The 22,519-nt window shown below is 51.9% G+C and overlaps 1 protein-coding gene across 1 annotated transcript; it reads left to right on the top strand.

Annotated features, from left to right (window-relative positions):
* Window positions 1-1,107: 1,107 nt before the first annotated feature.
* TMEM9 (transmembrane protein 9) lies at window positions 1,108-20,738 on the top strand. Its single transcript, XM_025382377.1, is given in 7 exon segments — window positions 1,108-1,154; window positions 1,644-1,778; window positions 1,780-1,827; window positions 3,724-3,815; window positions 8,727-8,835; window positions 11,602-11,733; window positions 19,711-20,738. Coding segments are annotated over 6 exon segments (633 nt in total). The 5' UTR covers window positions 1,108-1,154; window positions 1,644-1,679; the 3' UTR covers window positions 19,864-20,738.
* Window positions 20,739-22,519: the final 1,781 nt, after the last annotated feature.

A 22,519-nucleotide genomic window follows, 5' to 3' on the forward strand; every position in this document is an offset into this window, starting at 1 on the left:
TTTAATTCTATATAATTCAGTTTAGCAAACACTTCCTGAGCACCCACCAAGCGCAGGTCACTCTGCCAGGTGGCAAGGATATAAAGAGGAATAAGGCATAAGCGTTGGAGAGAGGAACACAAACTCAATGGCCTCCAGATAAGTGCCCACCTCAGTTCACAGGGCCTTCGAGGGGCTTGATTCCACCTGGACCCAGCCCATATGCTAATCCAGCCACCAACCTCAAGTTTGGGCCATATTGATACCCCTCCCACCAACCCCTAAGGAATCCCAACATATCAAAGCTGAAGGGGATCTTATAATCCAACCAAATCATTTTACAGATAAGTGAAGTAAGGGAAGCTGAGGCCCAGAAAAGGGAGGTATGTTTTCCAGGCTAACACAGCGGCTTAGGGGCAGGAGCAGGGCCAGGGCCAAAGCCCCGGTGTCCTCACTCCAGGTCTGGTGCCCTGAATTCAGATGAGTCCTCTTTCCTTCACAGCTGGCAAGAAGTTCACACCTGCCCTGTAGCAGCTGGGGACCCCCACCCCTGCATCCTGGCCATGCACACTTTGCCCCATTTTGCCAGGCCCAGCACCAGCATGGGGTAGGCGGACCAGGCTAAGGACGCTGTTGTGCACACTCTTCACAGGCCCAGCCCACACCAACCCCTCTCCAACCCTCGATTTCTCCTTCTCAGGTGTGTGTGTAGGGGTAGAGACGTTGCCGCGCAGAAAGTCCTCTGCAGCAAAGACGTGGATCCCTAAATAACATTTCCAGATTTTGAATGAGGACAAAGCCCTTCAATCTCATATCGTTTTTGTTGCTGTTACTAGCTTACAGTGCATAAAGCGCTTTCTCTCTAAAACAGTAAGATGAAACAAGCTGAGTTTTATGATACAAGGAAGGGAGAAGCACTGCAGTGGGAATTCTCAGGCCACACAAAGGCAAGACCCTTCCCCAGGAGTTTGGAAGGCTGACGTTCCCTTTTCTGATTTGGTCGGGTTTGAGAAATGCCCGCCTCTCCCTTGCGCAAGAGTCTCCACGCCCAGGTGAAGGCGGGTCTTGCTGCCATGGCGACAGCGCGGTTGTGCTAACGAGCTCCTCTGGCAACCAATAGAAGCTAGGAGAGGGCGGGGCCCGCTGGGTCTTTTGCGGCTGCAGCGGGCTTGCAGGTTCGTGGACGCGGCATTGGGGGAGGGGACGGGGGTCGCGGGGGTACTGGGGGTCCCAGTCTGGCCTAAAACCTCTGGGCGTGGTGGGCACCGGCCTTCGCCGTCGGAGCAGGGGTCCCAGACTCGCACCCAAAAGTTCCCGTCGGGCCCGAGCGGGGAGGAGCTGCGGGGCGGGCAGAGGCGGAGATGGCGGAGGGCAGTGGGACGTGATGCGCGGGTCAGAGCCGGGCCTTGAGAAGGAACTGGAGGCCCCTGGCAGCGGTGTCCTCTCGAGGCCCCCTCTTCCGGGCCCACCAGGTGGCCGGCGGAGAGCCGGAGAGTTGTGCGGGATGGAAAGCAGGGTTTGGCGACCGAGTTTAGCAGGCCTTGGAATCCTGGAGCCCAGCCCCCAACCCCATTCCCACTTCTTGGCAGGATGGTTAAGGGCCTAGCGTGCTGGCTGCAGCGTGGCCACCTTCCCCTTCTCCGACTCCGTATCTCTTTTTCCAGGTGTCCGGCTTTGCTGGCCCAGCAAGCTTGATAAACATGAAGCTCTTATCTTTGGTGGCTGTGGTCGGGTGTTTGCTGGTGCCCCCAGCTGAAGCCAACAAGGTGAGGGAGGTGAGCCTGCAGCACCTGGTCACGACCGCCGACCACCGTGCACGGCCACCCTGTCTGCAGGGCTGACTCAGAGGTAGCTAGTTGCTCCTTAAGCCTGCCTGTCACTCACCTATGGGCCATACTGTTTTTTAGTGGTCTTCAGGTTCAAAGCTGCTGGCCTCTCTAAGGATAGTGCGGGGGAAGAGGGTGGGGCACAGGGCACTGACTCACTCTGGATCAGACAGATCAGTGGTGGACTTCCAGCAAGGAAGTTTGGAGAAGTTATCTAAGTTCTCCGTACCTTCCTTTGCTTTGGACCAGAAGTATTTTTCGTTTCAGATATTTTTGGATTTGGGAGTATTTGAGGTATCTTGGGGAGGGGACCCAAGTCTAAACCTGAAGTTCGTTTATGTTTCATATATGCTGTATACACATAGCCTGAGGATAATTTTATACAATATTTTCAATAATTTTCTGCATAAAACAAAGTTTATCTACACTGAACCATCAGAAAGCAAAGGTGTCACTATCTCAGGCACCCATGTGAATAGTCTGGTTGGTTGGCATCACCACCGTTCCTGACAATGAATTTATATGCTACCGATAAATATTTTCTTACAAATAAATTTTTAACAGTAAAAAATATGATGTACTATTAATACAGTGAAAATAAATGATGTGTTCAGGGTAGCACAGTAGCATCACCAGAGTATCAGCTGCTAGACACAGCAGCATCAGGCTTTCTGTCTCCTGCTGTGACGCTGTGTTTTGATTAAAGGTTACTGTGCACAGTATTTTTTTTAGGTGAGAAGTAGTGTCTGAAGCCGTAAAGGTACCAGAAAGTGGGTTCTCTAGAGATGAGAAGGCATTCTGCCAGATGGTTTTTAAAAATGTTTTTGCCAGTCACCTGATTCATTAACAAGCTTTTGTCTTAGAAGTCTTTTTGATTTTATAGACTGACACAATTTCTTGTTCTGTTATGAATACACTCTGCTGTAGTATTTCAAGAAGCCCATGACACATTTTTACCATGTCTATAGGTGCTTTTCTGCAGTGTTAACATCATCTTTGTGGTCATGTCCGTGCTTAACAAGTTTGAGATTGGGAGCATTTCGAATTTTTTTTTAGGGATGCTAGTACTGCCACCTGTAGCAGCAGTTGTATCTATTACTCTGCTTAGGGAGAATCAAATTACATAACAATGTAAAAATGCCCTGTCAGTGTAAAGTCCTATACAGTTTGAGGTTTCCATTATTAAGGGTGACCCACCTAAGTTCTAGGACTCCTGAGATAACTTCCATTCTTTAAGGCTACATTCCTATGGAGCTGTTTGGATAGATCTATGGAACTAAAGATCATCCAGGCTTTGAAGTAAGGTTAAGGCCAGGGGTTTGCTACCATTCTCTCCTCAGAATTCCTAATTAATAAAGACATTTATGGTGGTGTCTCTTACTCATTCCAGAAGGGAAGAACTTTCAAAGGGGTTGCTTGAGTATGCCCACAGAAATGACCCACTTTTTCTTGTTTACCCTTGCCCTTTATGTTTCCCCAATCCTACCAAAGAAGTTGGAGATGGAATGTGGGGAAGAGGCTGGCTGCTAAGTCCACTGGACAGAGGTGCACACACAAGTGTGGGGTCCGGGGTAGAGGACTGCCACTTTACTACACACACACATACACACACACACACACGCATTTCCCCCCTTCCCTCTCCCCCGATTCCTCTAAGTACCTACTTTGGGACTCGCAGGCCTAGACAACTTTCTGTGAGTCTCATTTGCCACCTGGACATTTTCTGTCTTTAGGACCCTGTGCTGTAGCTTGCCTCCTGCAGTGGCAGTCCTTGCTGGACTTGAACTTGGGGATGGAGAAAGTGCAAGAGCATAGATATGGTTCACCTAACAGGATAGGGAACAGAAAGTTGACAACCTTGCTAGAACCTGAACCCAGGCAGAGTCTCTGTGTACTTGACATGTGCTTTCTCTTCCAGAGTTCTGAAGACATCCGGTGCAAATGCATTTGTCCACCTTATAGAAACATCAGTGGACACATTTATAACCAGAATGTGTCCCAGAAGGACTGGTAAGGCATTACACACAGGCCCCTGGCTGCTATACCTGGCTGAAGTTATGGGTGTTTACTAGAGTTCTTGGACCCTGGAGAATAAGCATGCTCTCCCATTCCTATGGAGAGCCTTTCAAAGGAGTAATTATTCATGTCACAGAACCAATTTCATAGTTGTCAACTGTCTATGGAAACAGGACCCAGGTGTCTTGAATTCCAGCTGGGTGGTCCCTGGCTAGAGGAGCGGATTTTTGTTGTTTTGCTTTGAATATTGGTCTTTAGTGATGCATACAGAATGGTAGTAGAGAAGTTGGGAGACGTAGGTATTCTGACCACATACTGTAGGATACCTAATGCTTTTGCAAAGCTGTTACATGTGATATTCTGTGCCAGTCTCATAGCATCCTTGTAAGGTAGGTGGGATGGATTTTGCTCCCATTTTATAATAGCAGAGACAGAGGCCCAAAGAAATAATTTAGAGTCTTGAATTCATTTCTGGGTACCTCACTTTTAAAAAGAGAAGAATAACCCAGAATTCATTCAGAGAAAGGAGACTAGTGCGGTGAAGGGAAGTTTCAACACATTGTCCTGGAAGGAATGGCTTAAGGAAGCAAGGAGAGCCTAAAGAGGAGAGGAGTTGGGGGCACACGATGATTGATTAAGAGCTGGCATGTTATAGGAAGTGGGACCTGTGGGAGCAGGTACTGGTGGGGATCAGTTATGTTCAGTGGGGTTTCTTGGTGTAGAGTTGGAGCCAAAGCTTCAGGGAAACTGACTTAAGCATGAGTTGAGGGAGCATTTCTAATCTAGGCAGTTTTAGGAGTCAGGAATCTCCGTACTTGGAGGGCCCCGAGCACAGATGGGACGAGGTCACTATAGAAGAGATCAATATCAGATGAGGGGTCCGGGTCAGTGCTGCCTCTCCTGCTTTCTCAAAGCAGATGAGCTTTGAGAAAATACAGATTCCCAGTACCACCACCACCCCCCGATTTTGATTGTTCAAATATGGAGTGAGGGTCGGGGGAAGCAGTAACCTTTCTTTCTTTTGGTGCTTAGGATGTAGTTGATCTGGAGCAACACTCGAGAATTTTGAAGCTAGTTGGATTTCCAACTCTGAGACTGTCTGTGGTTTTCTGAGAGGCAGTCTAGTTAGACAGACTCTGGTGTTCAATCTTCCTGACTTCAAATTTAGCCTAGCCGATTGTTAATTGTGTGACAAATTACTTAGTCTCCACTGCACTTTGATTTCCTTACTGTAAATAGTGGCAGTATTTTGAGTGTTAAGTATGTGTTTGTGTGTGTGTTGTGCGTGTGTGTGCACACAGGTAACTATAGCACTTAGAACAATACCTGGCACATAGTAAGTGCTTATATAAATGTTAGGTGATATTAATGTTAGCTGATATCATGCCTTACTGGTGGCCACATAGATAGTCATGGTCAAACTTACACCACAGACTGAGAAAACGGGCTCTTCCTGAAGCACTAGCCTTCTACTTAGGACAAGTCCAGGTAACCCCCTTGTATCTTGTGGTTATAGTTCAGATAGCATCAGTAAAAACTTTGATGGGCTGTCTTAGCCCTTCACCAGATAACAAGGCTATATCCCACACTCCTTGTGCAGGCAGACACTTGCAAATTTAGGAACACTCTCTCTGTCCTGGAGCTGTAGATGGCCTGAAAACCCAAGGTTGGATGCCTGCAGAGGACGGAGTCCTGTCTAGACCTCTCAGGCTATAGTTTATCTCCTTCTTCCCCTTAGAAGTCAGAATTAAGGGGCTGCCTGATGAATAACCTTACATCAGGAACCTCAGGGCAGCTCCATTAAGGGTGGTGGGTGAGGTTGGAGGAGAGACTCCAGGAGTCTAGGACCCAGTGACACTGACCTTGACTGGGAGTCATCATGTGCTTGCCTGGAGCCTCTTAAGGGTAGGGTGGGGCCTTGACATTATTCTGAGTACCTCAGCGCTAGGGCTACAGGAGGCCAGTTTGAGTGGGTCTTCTAGTCTCTGCCACGTTTTCACTTTGCTGTCACGTTGGTCCACTGCTAAAGAACACTTGCACCCTTCCCCTTGGTTGTGCAGAGTAAAGCCAGAATCATCTGAGATGCGGTCCTCAGGTTTAATGGCCAAGCCATGTGTGTTCCTATGTTTACTGGTATCCTGCCATCTAGCGTTGAGAGTTTATAACTGTATGCACAAAAAAGGCAGTAACCCCAATTTTGCCCCATTGGTGGGTCTGGCAAGGAGATGTGTTATTAGAGACACTCCCAGAGCAGGAAGGCACTTAATAAGTTGGCTAGTTCCTTGCCTTTCAGACTTGCTAAAATAGAACTTCTCTGCAAACAAAATCAATTTTAGAAACAAAATCTATAAAACATAAAGTCGGAATTGCTCTGGCTGAGAGGGAAGTGTCCCTCGGCCCCTCCCTGACTACCACCCCACCGTACAGTGGTTCCCATGGGTCCCAAAAGAGTACAGGTTGGAAGACACTGACCAAGTTCAGTCTCCATTTGTAAATGAGAAAACCGAGGCCTGGAGAAGTTAAATAAATTGCCCACTATCACAGGAGAGTTGGAGACAGCAGAAGTATTTCAGCTCCTTATTGCTGTTTCCCTGGGTAGCAGGATCCCACAGTGAAGAACTCAGGTCGCCCTTCCAAACTGCCCCTGACAGCTTGGCCTTGTGAGAAATCCATAAATCCCACTGCAGTACTGGTATGACCTAGACCCAAGACCCAGTGTAGCTCAGGTAAGGGAGGAATCTGGAGGCTTGTAGAGACTTCCTGGAGAAGGGAAGATGGCATTCCCTCTGGACAGGAATGACAACCAAGCACCCTGGGTGACCCTGGCCTTGCCCCTCAACCCCTCCCTCCCAGAGGAAACAGCGTGCAAGGCCTGAAAGCAGTACTTTCAGTTACAACAGGGGAGACCTACTCACAGCAGGGAGTAAGTAACATGTTGGACACAGAGATGGAACTGGATCATGAAAGGTTTAGATAAACTCTTGTATGTTACATATGGATTTTTAGGAGAACAGAGTCTTTTAGAGCACATCCCATTCTTATTCCAACACACGATCTTTATCTCACACACCCTTGATGCTTCTGCCAGAAACCCAGCCCTATAGCTCAGAAGGGAGCTGTGCTTGACTCTTGCAGGACACCGGTTAGAGCTGGAAGGGCTTTTTAAAGATTAACTGGTACAACTGCTTTATCTCACAGAGAAGAGGACAGGCCCAGGATATGAACACTTGGTGGCAGAGCCAGGACAGAGCCCAGGTGCACTGCAGCATGACACCTGCTTCACCTCTGCACACCCCCGAGGAGTTTGGTTTTTCCATTGGTAGTGATGAAGTGCGTTCTGTAGAGTTTTTTGCTTTCTCAGTGTGGTCCATGAACCCAACACGTTGGAACCATGCTGATCTGAGGAAGGCTGGGAATGAGAGGCTTGAGGCAAGCCAGGTACCAGCCCAGGCCCCACTGAGGCTGAGTCAGAAGTAAAGACATGTGGCTGAGGATCTGGATTTGGTTTCTGGCCTCACCACCACTGTGGAGATGCCACTTTGCCTCCTAAGCCTCTTTCCCTGTTTTTAGATGTGGAACCTAAGATCTTTATCCCACCTTATGCAAGAGTGCTGTTAGATGAAAGTGGGCTAAGTGGGTCTACTCTTCTTTTAGGAATCACATAGTTACTGAGCCTGCTCTGGCGAGCACCCAGCTAGGCACTGGGAATATGGAGATGTATAAGACATAACCCTGTGTTCGAGGAACGTTCACCTCCTGGGGAGACAGCACAAATAAAGATTGGATTCCAGTGCAGTGCATTGGCGGGGGGTTGGGAGGAGCTGGCTGTTGGGCACAGGCAGCTGAGCTGAGAGTTAAAAGATGAGACGAGGTGGCAAAGCCATGCCCTCCTGGTGAGAGTGTGAGTGTGGCTCATTCAGAGAGCAGCCTGGCAGATCCATGTGACTGGAGGATGGGAAAATGGGTGAGGGAGGCGTAGCAGGAGATGGAACTGTAGTGACATGGGTTGGGACCCCCGGCAGAGCAATTGAGTTAGCACTGGCCCTAGGGGCTCTGTGGAGGCACTGACCCGGCCTAAGCTGGGGAATGACATGACCAGAGTTGCATTCTGGAAGACTACTCGGCTGCTGTGGGAAGGTAGTACATGTTAGAAAGGCCAAACTAGAGGCAGGAGGGCAGTGCGGAGGCTGGCGCAGTTGTCCAAGGAAGATAGGATAAGGGCCTGAGCTAAGACACAGCAGTGGGAAATAATAAAGGAGATGAATTCTAGGAATTTTTAGGGAAGTAAAATCACTGGCCTTTGGTGGATTCATAGATGAGAGGAAGGCAGTGTCAAAGATGATTTCCAGGGTTTGACCCAGACAGTGAAGTGGATGGTAGAGGTGTTCTCTGCCATTGCGAATGGGGAGCCAGTTTGCAGGAGTAGGGAGTGGGGGGCAAAGGGTGTGCAGGGGCGGGTGTAGAGTTCATAGTCTCTATGGGACATGCAAATAGTGACTCCTGTAGCTTATAGAGGAGAGTGGCCCTGGCTGGAGATTCTGATCTAAGATCCGTCAGCTTCTGAGTTAAACCTTTGGGACAGATGAGCACATGCAGGGAAAACATAGCATGAGATGAGGAACGTGGCTGGGGGTAGAACTCTGGGAACGTTGATGGTTTTGGTGCCAACACTGTAGGCAGTTTGGAGAGCTGGTTTTGATGTGCAAGGGGCATGGGCTATGAGGCTTTGGGTTGGGAAGGGATTCTGCCAGTCTGATCCTTTATAAGCCCTCAGTCCTCTCTGGGAGCACCCTTCACTTTTTCCCAGTCCCTACCTCTCAGCTCCCCTGGCTGCCTGCTTCCCTGGTCTTGAGGCTTTAAGACCTGGTGGCCCTGCCTCGACAGCCCTGTCTGTCTCTGTTGCAGCAACTGCCTGCACGTGGTGGAGCCCATGCCGGTGCCTGGCCATGACGTGGAGGCCTACTGCCTGCTGTGCGAGTGCAGGTACGAGGAGCGCAGCACCACCACCATCAAGGTAATGCCAGGGTGTCAGGAAGCCAGTGGGATTCCCACACTCCATTCCCCAATCGCGGGCTGGTCTACACCCACAGTTTTTCACTTTATTCTGGAACATTCCAATGGCTATGAGACTGGCTTCTAGGCTGGCCTAGTACAGACACCGGGACCCACATCCCACAGCTTCCTGGAGCCAGCTCCCTTCTCTGCTCTCTTTCCAGTGGTTCCCATTACAGTGAGAGGGGAGAGCCCTGGGAGAGTTGCTGGAGACTCCCTTTTCCCTGCATTCTTTCCAGTTTTTTTCCTTCCTCTCCCTTCTTCTGTTCATCCAGTAAATCTCTTTTTGGTGCCTGCTATATTCTGGGCAGATGCTGCCAATGGGGAGGTTGGCCTGCCCTCCTGGAGCTTAGTCTAATTAAGCTTCCAAAGTGACTAAGCTCCTGTAAAAAGTGTCAGAGCTGTGAACTAGGGCTGGGTATTGGGTGCTGGGAGAACATCAGATTGGTCCTTTTGTGTTTTCCTGAACCTTGTTCTCATTGATTATTTGGGTGAATTCAGGAAAGAGATGATAGACACAGTCACCACCACAGACGTCATGAGGTCTCTGTTCGTTCCTCTGTACCAGGCAGAACTTCCTGTGTCTTCTGGAGGCTGTGAAGCTGCCCTAGCAGAGACCCCCATGACCCCCAGCCTCCCAGTGCAGCTTCCTAGTCCAGGTTCTAACAATCCCGGGCCAGGCGCCTGGCACACACAGTGCTCACTGATTACACAGTCATTTCTCTCTCTTTTTTTTTGTTTTTTAGAGACTGGGTCTGACTCTGTTGCTTATGCTGTAGTCCAGTGGCATGATCACAGCTCACTGCAGCTCTGACCTCCCAGGCCCATGCAACCCTCCCACCTCAGCCTCCTGATTAGCTAGGACCACAGGTGCACATCCCCACACCCAGCTAATTTTTAAAATTTTTTGTAGAGACAGGGTCTCACTATCTTGCCCAGGCTGGTCTCAAACTCCTGGCCTCGAGCAATGCTCCAGTCTTGGCTTCCCGAAGTGCTGGGATTGTAGGTGTGAGCCACCATGCCCTGCCTAATGTAGCCCTTTCTGTTCCAGTTTGTAGCTTTTTTCTGCTTATCCTTTGAAGAGTATAGATAGCATTGGAAAATAATTCTCATATTTAAAGGCACTGCTGGGTCCTCCATCAGGTTTCTCCTTTTGAGGCACATTTTGGGGGTGTTGGTCTTCACTGCTGTCCTTCCTGCTTGTTCCAGGGAGCCCTGTGCTGTAGCTCCTCTGTGTTCTCATCACTCAGGGACAAAGCAGCTGTCTGTCCTCCACCGCTCCCAGCCAGGGCCCTGTGCAGACTCAACTCCTTTCATCCTCCCACCTGAGGCAGCCCCTCCTGCAACTGTCTTTCTCCTTCTCTGAACTTGCTCCAGTGGGCCTCACCCTCCAGGGACCAGACGCCTGAGACCTGAAATTCAGAGCCAGATGTCGCCGCTGCTCCCTGTTTGGCCGGGAGGGAACTTCCTGGCATGGGGACCTCATCAGATACAACTTCCTAATCCCTCCCATTTCCCCCAGTCCTCCTGCCTAGGAGGTGCCCCTCAGCTTCAGCCTATTGAAGACCCAGCCTCTGTTCTCCTTCCGCCTTCCTGGGGTACAGGTGAGGTCTGATTATTTGACCTGTTTAATCAGGCGTGAACACAGTGCCCCAATCAGGTGGGACATTGGTCCAGTGGAACTTGGCTATTGGCTGAGCTGGGCACCCAGCTTGAAAGTCCTGAGGTTCTTTTTTTCATTCTTGTTCACAGTCTAGGCAGGGCAGGGCTGAGATCAGAAGCCAGCAATGGCCAGGCACTGTGGAATTAGGAAAGGCATTTGAGAGGGAGTCAGCAAGTCTGGGTTCGAGTCACACCTCCACTGTCTGGTAGCCTTGGGATCCCGGGTGACCTAGCCCAGCAGTTCTCAGTCAGATGATTGCAGCCCCACAGAGGGCATTTAGAAGCGGATGAAGGTGCTTTTGTGGTCCCAATAACCGAGGTGTGTTACCAACACCGTTACAGGGATGTCCCACCCAAAATCCCAGAGCACCCACATTGAGAAACATTGAATTTGCCTCATTAAATCTATCTTTTCTGTAAAAACAAAATGACTCCAGCTTGTGAAGCACTGTGTATGTAAGAGATTCATGGAGTTGTTGTTCTAGCCCTGGCTTTCCCCTCCCTGCAGAGGGGCTGGTGGGAGGGCAGGCGTGACCTCCACCCCCAGTGCACGCCTTCTTACCAGCCTGAGCCACTCTGCGCAGGGGCGTGCTGTGAGTGGGCCAGCATGCCCCATCCGTCCTGCTCTCCATAGGAGCAGTGAGCCCCCAGCCCAGGCTTATTCTTCCTGGTCTCAGCTTTCCAGCCTCTCCACAGCCTGTTCTTCCTTGCTGTTAGTTTCTGATTGCTTCACCCTTCATCATGGACTCTTCTACAGCCAGGGAGGCCCTGTGTTCCCACCTCCACCCCGCGAGCCTCTCAGGGCATCAGGCTCCGGACTTCTTCCTCTATCATCTGCCTGCTGCCCTGATGCCTGCTGTGCAGATTCCCTCAAGTTAGGACAGAGCGCTTCCTCTGTGGAGTAGGCCCTCCCTTTCCTTTCGGGGCATGCTTTCCCTCTGAGCCGTTTCTTAGTGCACCACTCGAGGAGTCACTGCCAGCCAGGCACAGATGGCCCAAGACTAGAAACGGATTTCTAGCCCTGGCCCCAGATGCTGATTGACAGGCACGCTGGTCTTTTCCTCAGGTCATCATTGTCATCTACCTGTCCGTGGTGGGTGCCCTCTTGCTCTACATGGCCTTCCTGATGCTGGTGGACCCTCTGATCCGAAAGCCAGATGCGTACACCGAGCAACTGCACAATGAGGAGGAGAATGAGGTAAGAGGGCTTTGAGTGCCCAGGCCCTGGGCCCCTGCATGTGTGTCCCCAGGGCAAAACCCAGAGGAGCGCCACCTAGGTCTAGGGCCCACCTCCCCCACATGCTTCAAGTTGCTTTTCTGGTCAATGTCCTACACATCACCCAGACTCAGCAGGGACCTGCCCTTTGCCCTTCCACATGAAGCAGGACACCAGGCATCAGGCAGGCTCCATGCACAAGCCGGGGGAGCCATGTCATCCTGCTGCACTGTGCTTCCCGGCAGAGGAGGTGCAGCCAACCAGGGCCAGTCACACATAGATACACATAATATTCTCCACGTGCTCAGACATGGGTGACAAGCTGCTGGTGGACTGGAAGGCGGCAAGTTAATTTGTTTGTCAAGTGATTCCACAAACATCTGTTGAACACTTGCTTAATGCAAACCAGAGCTCCAGGGTCTGGCGGGAAATGTAGGATTTCCAGAGCGGAAGAGGAATGAGGTAGACAGTGGTGCTGGGTGGGGGACGTGTGAGGAAGTTTGAGCATTGCAAGCATAGGGTAGGGGTGTTTGCACAGTGGCAGAGAGAGCTGGCCAGTAGATTAAGTCCACATTATTAAAGGCCCTAAATGTCAAGCTAAGGGGGCTTGGCTTTATCTGATATGGAAAGTGGGGAACCACTGACCCCAGACGGCCTGCAAGGCCTCTAGGAGCTCATGCAATGGTGGGGAGCTGACGGGGCTTGGACCAGGCCCAGCGCAGTTAGCAAGCGCTCTCATCGTCTTCCCATTCATCCTCATACTAAAAAGTTGTGGACACCATGGCGAGGAAACCCAGGGGGACAGGAGGGCTCAGGTGAAGGACTCTTGGTGGGAGTGAGATGTGGTGCGCCAACATGTTGAGCAGAGTTGTGATGAGCCCTGCACTCCCCAGGTGGTCTAGGGGAATCTTGCCCGAGTGAGCCTGTGTGCCTCGGGCTCCCCACTTACGCGCTCATGTACCAGCTAGCTGGGCGCACGAGACAGCAGAGCGGGCTGCTTAGAGGCGTGGAGCCGAGGCGGACGGGGTTGGCTGCTGCTTCCACTCTGAGCTCTGTCCCCAGGGCCTTGCTGCTGGAAGATACTCCTGTTTATTGACTGATGGAGGGATGCCCTGAGTGAACTCATGCATATGCATAAGGAATATCTAGTGGGGAAGCGCCTCAGCTAGGCCTCGGAGAATTAGTTGAAGAAACTGAGAGTTATTTAGCTTAAAGGAAAAAAGACAACTAAAGGAGACACATGATAGCTGCCTTCAGAAGTTTGTAGGAGACAGCTCAGCCTCACCTAGGGATGGAGAGATTTAACACAGTATAAGGAGGAAGCTAGGAGTCTTCCTGTAGACAGCATGGTCTAACTATGGGGCAGGTGGGCTGGGCTCCCTTGCAAGACCATGAGCCAGTTCCTCACCAAAAAGAGGACCCAGGACCTCAAGTGTAAGTGTGAAGCTGCCTGGGTGACGTGGGTCTGGGCCAGCATGAAGAGTGAAGAGAAGGGCAGGTCAGGGAGGGAGCCTGCCTGCTCTCGAGGGCTGTGTCGCCCCACCCTGCGCACATGCCTGGACTGCTCCCAGTTTGCCCCCAGCCTCCTGCTGACATGAGTTTGGCCGAAGGTGGAGCAGAGGGGATGAACCTCGCCCCATTGGAGCTGGGGCCTGGGAGGTGGTGGCACTGGCAGTTGGGTGGTCTGTGTTCAAGAGGAAACCTCATGTGCCTACCTGGTTATTAATGTAGAGTAATAGCAGCTCTGATAGGGGAGGAGCATCGCTAATAAACACTCAGCGATTAGGGGTAATGTGGTAATTGCAGTCCTGGCTGGGGTAGTAATTGAGAGATGCAGCCCAATGATTTCCGTGGAATGCATGGCTCTGGGGCATGGCCTTGTTGTGTCTCCTGCCATCCTAGCCAGGGAGCCGGAGGGAGGGCAGCTTGGGGAGGGCAGCTTACCGTCCCTGGGTATGAACCCAGGTCTCTCTTACCCCCAGGAGACCTGGGGTGCTCCTCATTTGAAGCCTGTTCGTATGAGCCTTGGGAGGAAGAAGGGGTTAGATTGGCTAACCTGTAGCAGGACTGCCTGAGAGGACAGTAGGCTGTGACAAGCTGCAGCACATAGAAGCTGGCGAGCCATGCTCCCTGCTGTAGGGGAGATTCCGGCCCTGGGATGGACAGGATGACATGCCCTCACCTCTCACCCAAGGTTCTAAAAGGTCATAAAAGGTTGTGTTTAATCTCTTTGATACCCTAACCTAGGGTGCAGCCAACTCTGGCTGGTTTTGGCCTGGGGCAGGTAGATCCCATTGGGTGCCCTTGGCTGGGTAAGGAAGTGCCCTCGGTCCCATTCTTTGGCATCACCTCTCCATCCCCTCACCTCCTGTGATTCTGTGTGGTCTGGAGGTCACAGTTGTCTGTGGTTCAGCAACCCTGCTTTTCTGAGTGTATTCAGAAAACCTGCAGGTGGCACGGTGTTGAGATTTACACAGACCTTATGTCTGCCCTCGGGGATTTAAGCCCCAAGATGGCCAAAAGCAGGTAAACCAGCAGGAAACATAAAGGCTGGCAGTAAAATCTGGCTTCATAAGATGGATGGTCAGCTGAAGAAGCCAGATGCCTTGGGAGGCCCCTCTTTACTAGACAAGGGGTCGGAAAGTTACCCTTCCCTTTGTGTTAGTCTGGGAAGGAAGGCTTCCTGGCAGAGGGGGATTTTCAGTGCCAGCTCAGGGTGGATGGGAGAGTGACCGCTGAACTGCAAGGAGGATGAACAAGGCATTGGGGCTAGACAGAACCCAAGGAACTTGTCTTTACAGAGACCGGGGCCCTAGTCCTGGGCGACGAGGGATAATCTACTGCCCCTCTCAGTGCACAGAGGAAAGGATTGTGGGGAAACATGGGGCTGGGGGGCAGGCACTCAGAGGAGTGGCAGCAGTACCTAGGCTGTAGCCATGTCTCTGGGTTTCACCCCAAGAGGAACAAAGTCAGGACATGGCCTCTTGGGGTTCCTTGAAAGCTCGCCTAGGCCTGTACAACTCGGTGACTTTAGAAGGAAAAGTCTCCCTAGGCTCCAGGAACTTTCAGGCCCTACGCCCCAGGAGTTTGGGACCCAGTTAGGGGTGAGATCTGGACGTCAGGACATTTTTTCAGGTTAGGGACCCCTTGGCTCCCTCTTCCCAATTCCTGTGGCCAGGAGCTCTCCTGCCCTGGAGGCAAAGAACTGGAAGAGGAAGGGGAGGCCTCCCCCTCAGCCTCAACCCCGTTCATGGAGGGAGATGAAAGCCTGTCATGTTCCCTTTGAAAGCGCTGGCAGAGCCTCAGTGGGCCCTGATTGCTGGGCGCTGCCTCCCCTGGGATTCCAGCAGCATTAGGCGTAATCCCTGGGCTCAGACGTCCTTTGAAAGGAGGAAGCAAGCATGTTTGCTGGGGCAGAAACAGCAAACAGAGCTGTTTTAGATGTGCAGGTTGGGCCCTCTTTGAAGAGACACACATGGTTTCTCTGAGGCTGGGGATGTCGCTGCTCACAGTGTGGGCCCAAGCTCTGAAGAGGTCTTCAAAGTGCTCACCCTCCTGGGGCAGTGGGTAGAGTTCTGGGCCCCGTTTGGGAGAGAGTATACAGGGAAATCAAGGAAAGGCGATGATGATGATGGGAACTGGAAATGCAGGCACCGGGGAGAAGACTCGGGCCCCTGGGGAGTAGTCTCCCCTCCTGTCCGCACATGGGTGGCAGCTGTGTGCTGAGGACCCCAGCCCTGGGGAGCTGACAGTGAAACATGAAACAGACACACTGATGAGGGCAGTCCAGACAGCCTCCTCCCCTGAGGGCAGAATAGAAAGGTGTGCAATTCAACAGATGCTTCTAGAGCCTCCAGTGGGGCAGCACAGCATTGTGGTTAATCACAGTCTTGGGAGGGGCCGGGCCCTGCCATTTACTATCCGTGGTGCTAACCTCCTGATTTAGTTTTCTAAATCTGGAATAGACATAATCATTTTTACCTCAGCATAACTGTTGTGAACGTGTGCGTGGAAGCTTTACAAGTATTTGCTCATCCTTAAGAATGTGCTATTTCAATCAGGTGTTAACACTTAAGTAGCATCATGATTGCTGGAGGGAAGCCTGAGGGGCAGAGTGCACAAGGGCCTGAGTGAGGCGATCACCACAGGTAGAGAGAGGACGCATGGACCAGTGTAGCTAGAGGCTTGGGGGTAAGCGGGGAGGTGACCCTGGGAGTGCCCTTGAATGTCATGCTCAGCAGGGTTTTACTTGTGAGCAGCTGGGTCCCAGCTGGGGTTTTTGAGCAGGGAAACAGCATGAGTTGGTGTGTCGTAGGAAGGTGGCTCCGGCCGCAGCATGCAGGGGTCAGGGAGAGCCTCGCTGCAGAGATGCAGTGGGATGCAGCAACAGCAGCAAGGATTTGGGTCAAACGTGGAAAACTCAGGCTGTATAGTCCTCTTGCTAAAGGGCTTTGCACTAGGGCCATGCTTTGCTGAGTGGCTGGTAAGTGACGAGACCGCCTGGTCATGTTCCTGTGTCTAGGATTGGGGAGGAGGGAGGAGGAGCAGCCAGAGAGGGGAGAGCCACCTGAGGTGGGGTTCTCACTCTCCCTGTGTTCTTGTCAGGTCAGACTTGGGCCAAGTCCAGTGCCAGCTCAGAACCAGTGCTTCTGGGCAGGCTGAAGAGAGTTTCATCTGGGACGGCCTGAAGGGCTCAGGGCTAGTTTGATCAGCTCAGGCTTATCCACACAGCTACTTGGGTCCTCCCAGTGCTGGAGAGGAGGGCCTCGCTTGATGTCCTGAGCATTGGTTCCTTTAGAGGTGCTTTGTTCTTGCTCTAGCTGTGGGGAAAGATACCAACCTGTCTCTTTGGTTGTCCATGCTGGCTCCTTCTTAGGAGAAACCAGCTAAAGAAGGATCCACCTGGGTCCTAGGATAAGAGATATACATACATAGGTTCAAATTCTGACTTCGCCACTAAACAGCCATGCAGCCTTGGGCAGCAAGATGATTCACCTTTCAGAGCCTCAGTTTCTGCAGCTACGATATGGGATAGTTTTACCCATTTGCCAGTGTTGTAAGCCTGGGAATAATCTGTGTAAAGTGCCTAGCAGAGCGCCTGGCACGTAGTGGCACTTGTCACAGTCACACTGGTCTGGTCCCCCTGGGGACCTCCTGGGAACCCATCCATGTCCAAGCTCTTTCTCCTGATTGGGAGGGGCTCCACCCGCCTCCCCTCCTAACTGCCCTTCTGTTCCCGAGTTAACCAGAGGCCCAGACTCAGGGCGAGAGGGGAGGAGTTGGTGGTATTTCTCCCACTGCTACCCACCATACTTGCTGCAGAGCAAGCAAGGATGAGGCCTCACTCTGGGCTGTCTCTGAAACATGTGGAGTCTTTAATACCTTTTAATCAGACTATTAGCGATGGAAACACAGCCTCTCAGAGGCAGCTTTCCCCCACTTAGGAGCTGTTTGTTAAGACTTTACATGAAGGGAAAACAAATGATACTGTGGTAATGTGGTGAATTTCAGCATGTTCCCTTAATGCTCTGCTCTGGGCTCTCCCTGGCTTCCCCTTCTCAAGACGCTCCCCTGAGATGCAGAGCAGTGGAAGAAGGGCAGGGCTAAAACTGCCCCACCCTCCCAAGCCTAGCACCCCACCCCACACACACTGGAGCCCTGTCATGAAGGAGGACGGTCCCAGAAGAGATGAGAGTGGAATGGAAAGAAGAAGAGAAGGCAATCCAGCCCCCAGAGCCAGGATGACCAAGTCCCAGTGGGCCCATAGCTTCCCAGATGGGTCTTTAGTGTCCACCTCATGTAGACGGCCACACAGAGGCAGGATTGGGTGGAGGCTTGGTCTTAGCACTGTGGCCAGCTCAGTCAGCACAGTGAACAGGGAAGGCATGGAACTGGAAGGAGGGGCAGCAGCACAGCAGTTCTCACAGGCTTTCTCCTGGCAGCAGGCTGCCAGCCTTACTGCCTACTGGCTTCCAGAGCTAGGCTCTGATATCAGCCATCACTCCTAGGGAAGAAAGAAACCAAAGGTCTCTTGAGCCCTAGCTCTGTGACAGCCAGGGTAGTAAGTGCTTTATATGTGTGTTGTTTAACTTTGCCATACAATCTACTAATCTTAAACCAGTGTATTTCAAACAAGCCATTAGGTCATGAAATGAATTTTGTGAGTCATGACCAGGATTTTTTAAAAAATAAAATGGAACAGAGCAAAGAATATCAGAATGCATTACACTAAGTATTGTTTTCTGAAACTTCCTTTTCACTGTGTGTGTGTGTGTGTGTGTGTGTGTGTGTGTGGTAATATTCGATAACTATAATTCCTAAAGACTGTAGAGCAGAAAAAAGTCTCAATGACTACATTTATTATATTAAATTGAAGCTTGGAGAAATAAAGTAACTTGTTCAGGGACACACTGCCTCAGAAGTGACTGAGGCCATGGCTCCTTCCCAGCCCCCACTGTGGACCTGTAGTTCCACCTGGGACACGGGCCTAGGGGAGTCTGAGGCTAGAAGGGGGCAGGTGGTCCCCAGCCCAGGAACAGAACCCAGGAGTCCTAATTCCAAGCTCAGTGTGCCCCCTGCCTGACATGGCCACACCTGCCTTTCAGGTGTTGCCTGAGCCTCACCTAGCCTGGCACAGGCAGCCTTCCTCAGGACCTGGACGGGAGGCTCCCAGAAGGCAGTGTCCATCTCTAATGCAGCTTAGAGATGAGCGCTCACAAGATGAAGTCCTCAGAGCTCCAAGGGGATGATGATGAATCCTCTCCCAGCCTCCTCACTGCCAGCTCATTCTCTGTCCACCCTACCCTCACCTCACCACCCCCCTTCGCCCCAGCCTAGCAGCTGCATGGTGACAGAAGCCGTGCCAGCTTGGGGCATTAGAAGCAAAGTTGCATTTACTGGGCGGCTCTGGGCTTAGAGAAGTGCACTAATCCCTTAAGAGATGTGTGGCAGGAGATGAGAGGCAGGGAAAGCTAGGGAGGAAATCCCCACAGGGGTGCAGGCCTGGCCCTCAGCTCTAATTCTCTCCAAAGATCAGGTTCAGGTCCTGCAGGAAATGCAGAGGCTCCGGAGCTTCAGAGGCAGAGAAGTGGTAATTAGGGGAGGATGCTTTTGACGGCAGCAACAGTTCTGAAAGCAAAGGGGAAGGGGATCAGCAGAGGCAGATAGGGAGGAAGCGGAGCTGTCCTCGGCTATCAAAGGAGGGAATGGGCCAGAGTGGGCTCTGCAAAGGGAATGCTGGGGCGGCTCTGAATTTCCATCCCTGCCAGACTCCCTGAGTGATGTCACATCCCTCTTTCCCAGAGAAACTAAGATCCCGTGGATCTGGATCTGTGCAGACTCCTCAGTAGGCACCTTCTCCCATCTGGAGCAGACTGCTGCCGTCTCAGGGTAGCCAGACCCTAGCCCCTGGGCCTTCCTCCCACTCCCTGGGCGATGGCAGGGAGGGCAAGGGAGTTCTCTAGCCTAGTACTAGCCCTGGGGGCACCTCGGTGCATTCCTGAAACAACAAATGTCATCAAATCCTCTGCCTAAGTGAGGTCTTGAAGCCTATGCTTAGCATCCTTCTTGAGAGTTAGAAATAGTGGAATGGAGCATGATGAGGGGTGAGTTCAGGCTGGGAACCTCACTTGAGCTATCTGTGTGGCAGTAACTGGGGCCCCAGCAGAGCCTACTCTTCCTGGAGTGCTTGCTTTCCCAGGCCCCAGGGAGGGCCAGGGACCCCATCCTGCAGATGCTACAGACACTAAGGCCTCCAGCAGACCTGGCACACTGTTCAGCTCTGCAGATGACAAGGCAAGGTCCTCAGCCCACAGCACTTGGGGAGGCCCAGCCTCCCAGTCTGGGGAAGGTCAGGCTTTGGGGTTGCTCATGGGTCATTCTTTCCATGTCAGACTTTCAGGACCCGAGACTCTTCTGGCTTGCCGTGCCAGATCTTCTCTTTTTTTCTTCCCACTACAGGATGCTCGCTCTATGGCAGCAGCTGCTGCATCCCTCGGGGGACCCCGAGCAAACACAGTCCTGGAGCGCGTGGAAGGTGCCCAGCAGCGGTGGAAGCTGCAGGTGCAGGAGCAGCGGAAGACAGTCTTCGATCGGCACAAGATGCTCAGCTAGATGGGCTCATATGGTTGGGTCAAGGCCTCAACACCATGGCTGCCAGCTTCCAGGCTGGACAAAGCGGGGGGCTGCTTCTCCCTTCCCTCGGTGCCAGTTTTCCCTTTAAGAGCCCGTGGCATTTTTCCTCCTCCTCCCTAACTTTAGAAATATTGTACTTGACTATTTTGATTAGGGAAGAGGGATGCGGTCTCCGATCTCTGTTGTCTCCTTGGGTCTTTGGGGTGGAAGGGAGGGGAAAGGCAGGCCGGAAGGGAATGCAGACATTTGAGGCAGCCTCAGGCGTGGATGCAGTCTGTCTCTCCTGGCTCCACTCTTGCCGCCTTCCAGCTCCGAGTCTTGGGAATGTTGTTACCCTTGGAAGATAAAGCTGGGTCTTCAGGAACTCGGTGTCTGGGAGGAAAGCATGGCCCAGCATTCAGCATGTGCTCCTTTCTGCAGTGGTTCTTATCACCACCTCCCTCTCAGCCCCAGCTCCAGCCCTGAGGACAGCTCTGATGGGAGAGCTGGGCCCCCTGAGCCCACTGTGGTCTTCAGGACGCACCTGGAAGCTGGTGTTCCCTGTCCCCTGTGCACTTCTTCCATTGGGACATGGAGTGCCCTTGCATACTCTGCTGCCGGTCCCCTCACCCGCGCTTGAGGGGGCGGGGCAGTCCCTCCTCTCCCCAGTGTCCACAGTTGCTGAGCCAGATGGTTGGTTGGAACACGAGACTCGAGGCTGACCGTGGATCTGAACACCGCAGCCCCTGTCCTTGGGTCGCCTCTTGTCGCTGAACTTCGTTGTACCAGTGCATGGAGAGAAAATTTTGCCCTTCTCTTGTCTTAGAGTTGTGTGTAAATCAAGAAGCCATCATTAAATTGTTTTACTTCTCTCACTTGCTGGATTTTAAGAGATTTAGGGAACTAGGAATTTTTCACAAGTGACCTGGTAAATGTATCCCAGAGGGGACAGAGAGCATTGCGCTTGCTAGGTCCAGACAGGCAGAGCCTTGGGAAGTCCAGGTGGCCGTGGCAGAGCCAACCATAGTGCACTCAGGCCAAGGCCACGGCTTGCTGGAAGTCCTCCTCACCTGATGAGGAAAGAGGTGGGTAGGCTGGGGCAAGGAGCGTGGTGAACCGGCCCTTGGGAGTTATCGTGAGATTTTACTTGCTTCATGTTTGTGGGCGATTCCTCTGAAACTGAACAGTGCTTGATTCATCCTAATATCCTACAGACACAGTAAATAGTGCTCCCTGCAAAACCCTGAAGTATCCCCAAATGAAAACCAATAGGTATCAGGAGAGGGGTGGGTGGGGGAAACCAGAAAACAAGCTGCCCGGTAGAAGAAAGTGCCAGCAGCTTCAACAGGGACATCCAGAGGAGCCCGGCACTGCGCCAGCTCCAGTCTGGATGTGTGGTGCAGGGCACGGCCAAGACCCCAGCAAGGCATCTAGAGGGACCGAGCTGATCTGGTGTACCCAGGGTTGTCCAAATAAACATGGATTAAGAACCTTTGTGTGGGCCCCCATGCTGGGTTTTTGGAGAGGGGTGGGAGGCAAGAGAACAACGTGGGGGGGGGGGGTCAGTTTGCAGTAGTTTGTCGAAGTTCAGAGACAGAAGTGTAAAGGGGATGGGACTGGGGTGACCTGCAGATGGGGCTCCCAGGAGGAGCAGAGACTGGTTGGCATTGGAAACAAGAGACCCAGGTGAGAGAGGACCAAGTGGATTGGGGGGTCCTGAGCAAGTCCACTTAAGAAGTTTGTGGTAGGGCTAGCAAAACATAGATGTGCCCCCAAATGCAAGGCTGGGACGGGAGTTGGTACTGACAACATTACTACTGGTTCATTTACTTGGCAGCTACTCAGTGCCTACCAGGGCCAAGTACTGCCGTGGAAGCTGCAGTGGGCTCTTTTATTCTTTCAGGATGGGGATGCCCTTATTTCAAGAGGCACACAAAAGCAGCGCTTTCCAAAGGTGGGCAGGTGGGTGTATTAACTTACCAAGGATAACCAGGCCAGAAATTGGTGCCTAACATTGCCAGGTCTCCCCTGTAAAACCACGTGCCCTGGGGGAAACTTGAGTGCCACATTTCTCTGAGGCTTGGGTAAGTCCTGCAGATGATCCAACCTGGCTTTGGTAGTTTTCAGGACAACTGCTGTTAACTGTAAATAAACCGAACTATAAGTCCAGTATATGAACATTTATAAAAGATCAGGAGTGACTGTTCACTTTACTAAGGATTCAGCCAGTAACCAAACATCTCAATATGTCTCAACTTCACACACAAAACCCGATTTTCAGACGATGGCAGAGTACACTCCATCTCTCTGTGAATATGAAAGGACGGAGGTCCCCAGCAAGGGGCGAGTGCATTGCTTGACTGGTATCTGGAACAGAGATGAAGACCCCTGCAGCCAATGACGGAAAAGATCAGAAATGACATTCTTCACCCTGTCTCATATGATGTAAAAGGAACAGAACTTGGCCGGGTGTGGTGCCTCACACCTATAATCCCAGCACTTTGGGAGGTCAAGATGGGCAGATCACAAGGTCAAGAGATCGAGACCATCCTGGCCAACATGGCGAAACCCCGTCTCTACAAAAAATACAGAAATTAGCTGGGTGCGGTGGCGCGTGTCTGTAGTCCCAGCTACTTGGGAGGCTGGGGCAGGAGAC

The sequence above is a fragment of the Theropithecus gelada genome, chromosome 1 (genome assembly GCF_003255815.1).
Source record: "Theropithecus gelada isolate Dixy chromosome 1, Tgel_1.0, whole genome shotgun sequence".
Classification (NCBI taxonomy): Eukaryota; Metazoa; Chordata; class Mammalia; order Primates; family Cercopithecidae; genus Theropithecus; species Theropithecus gelada.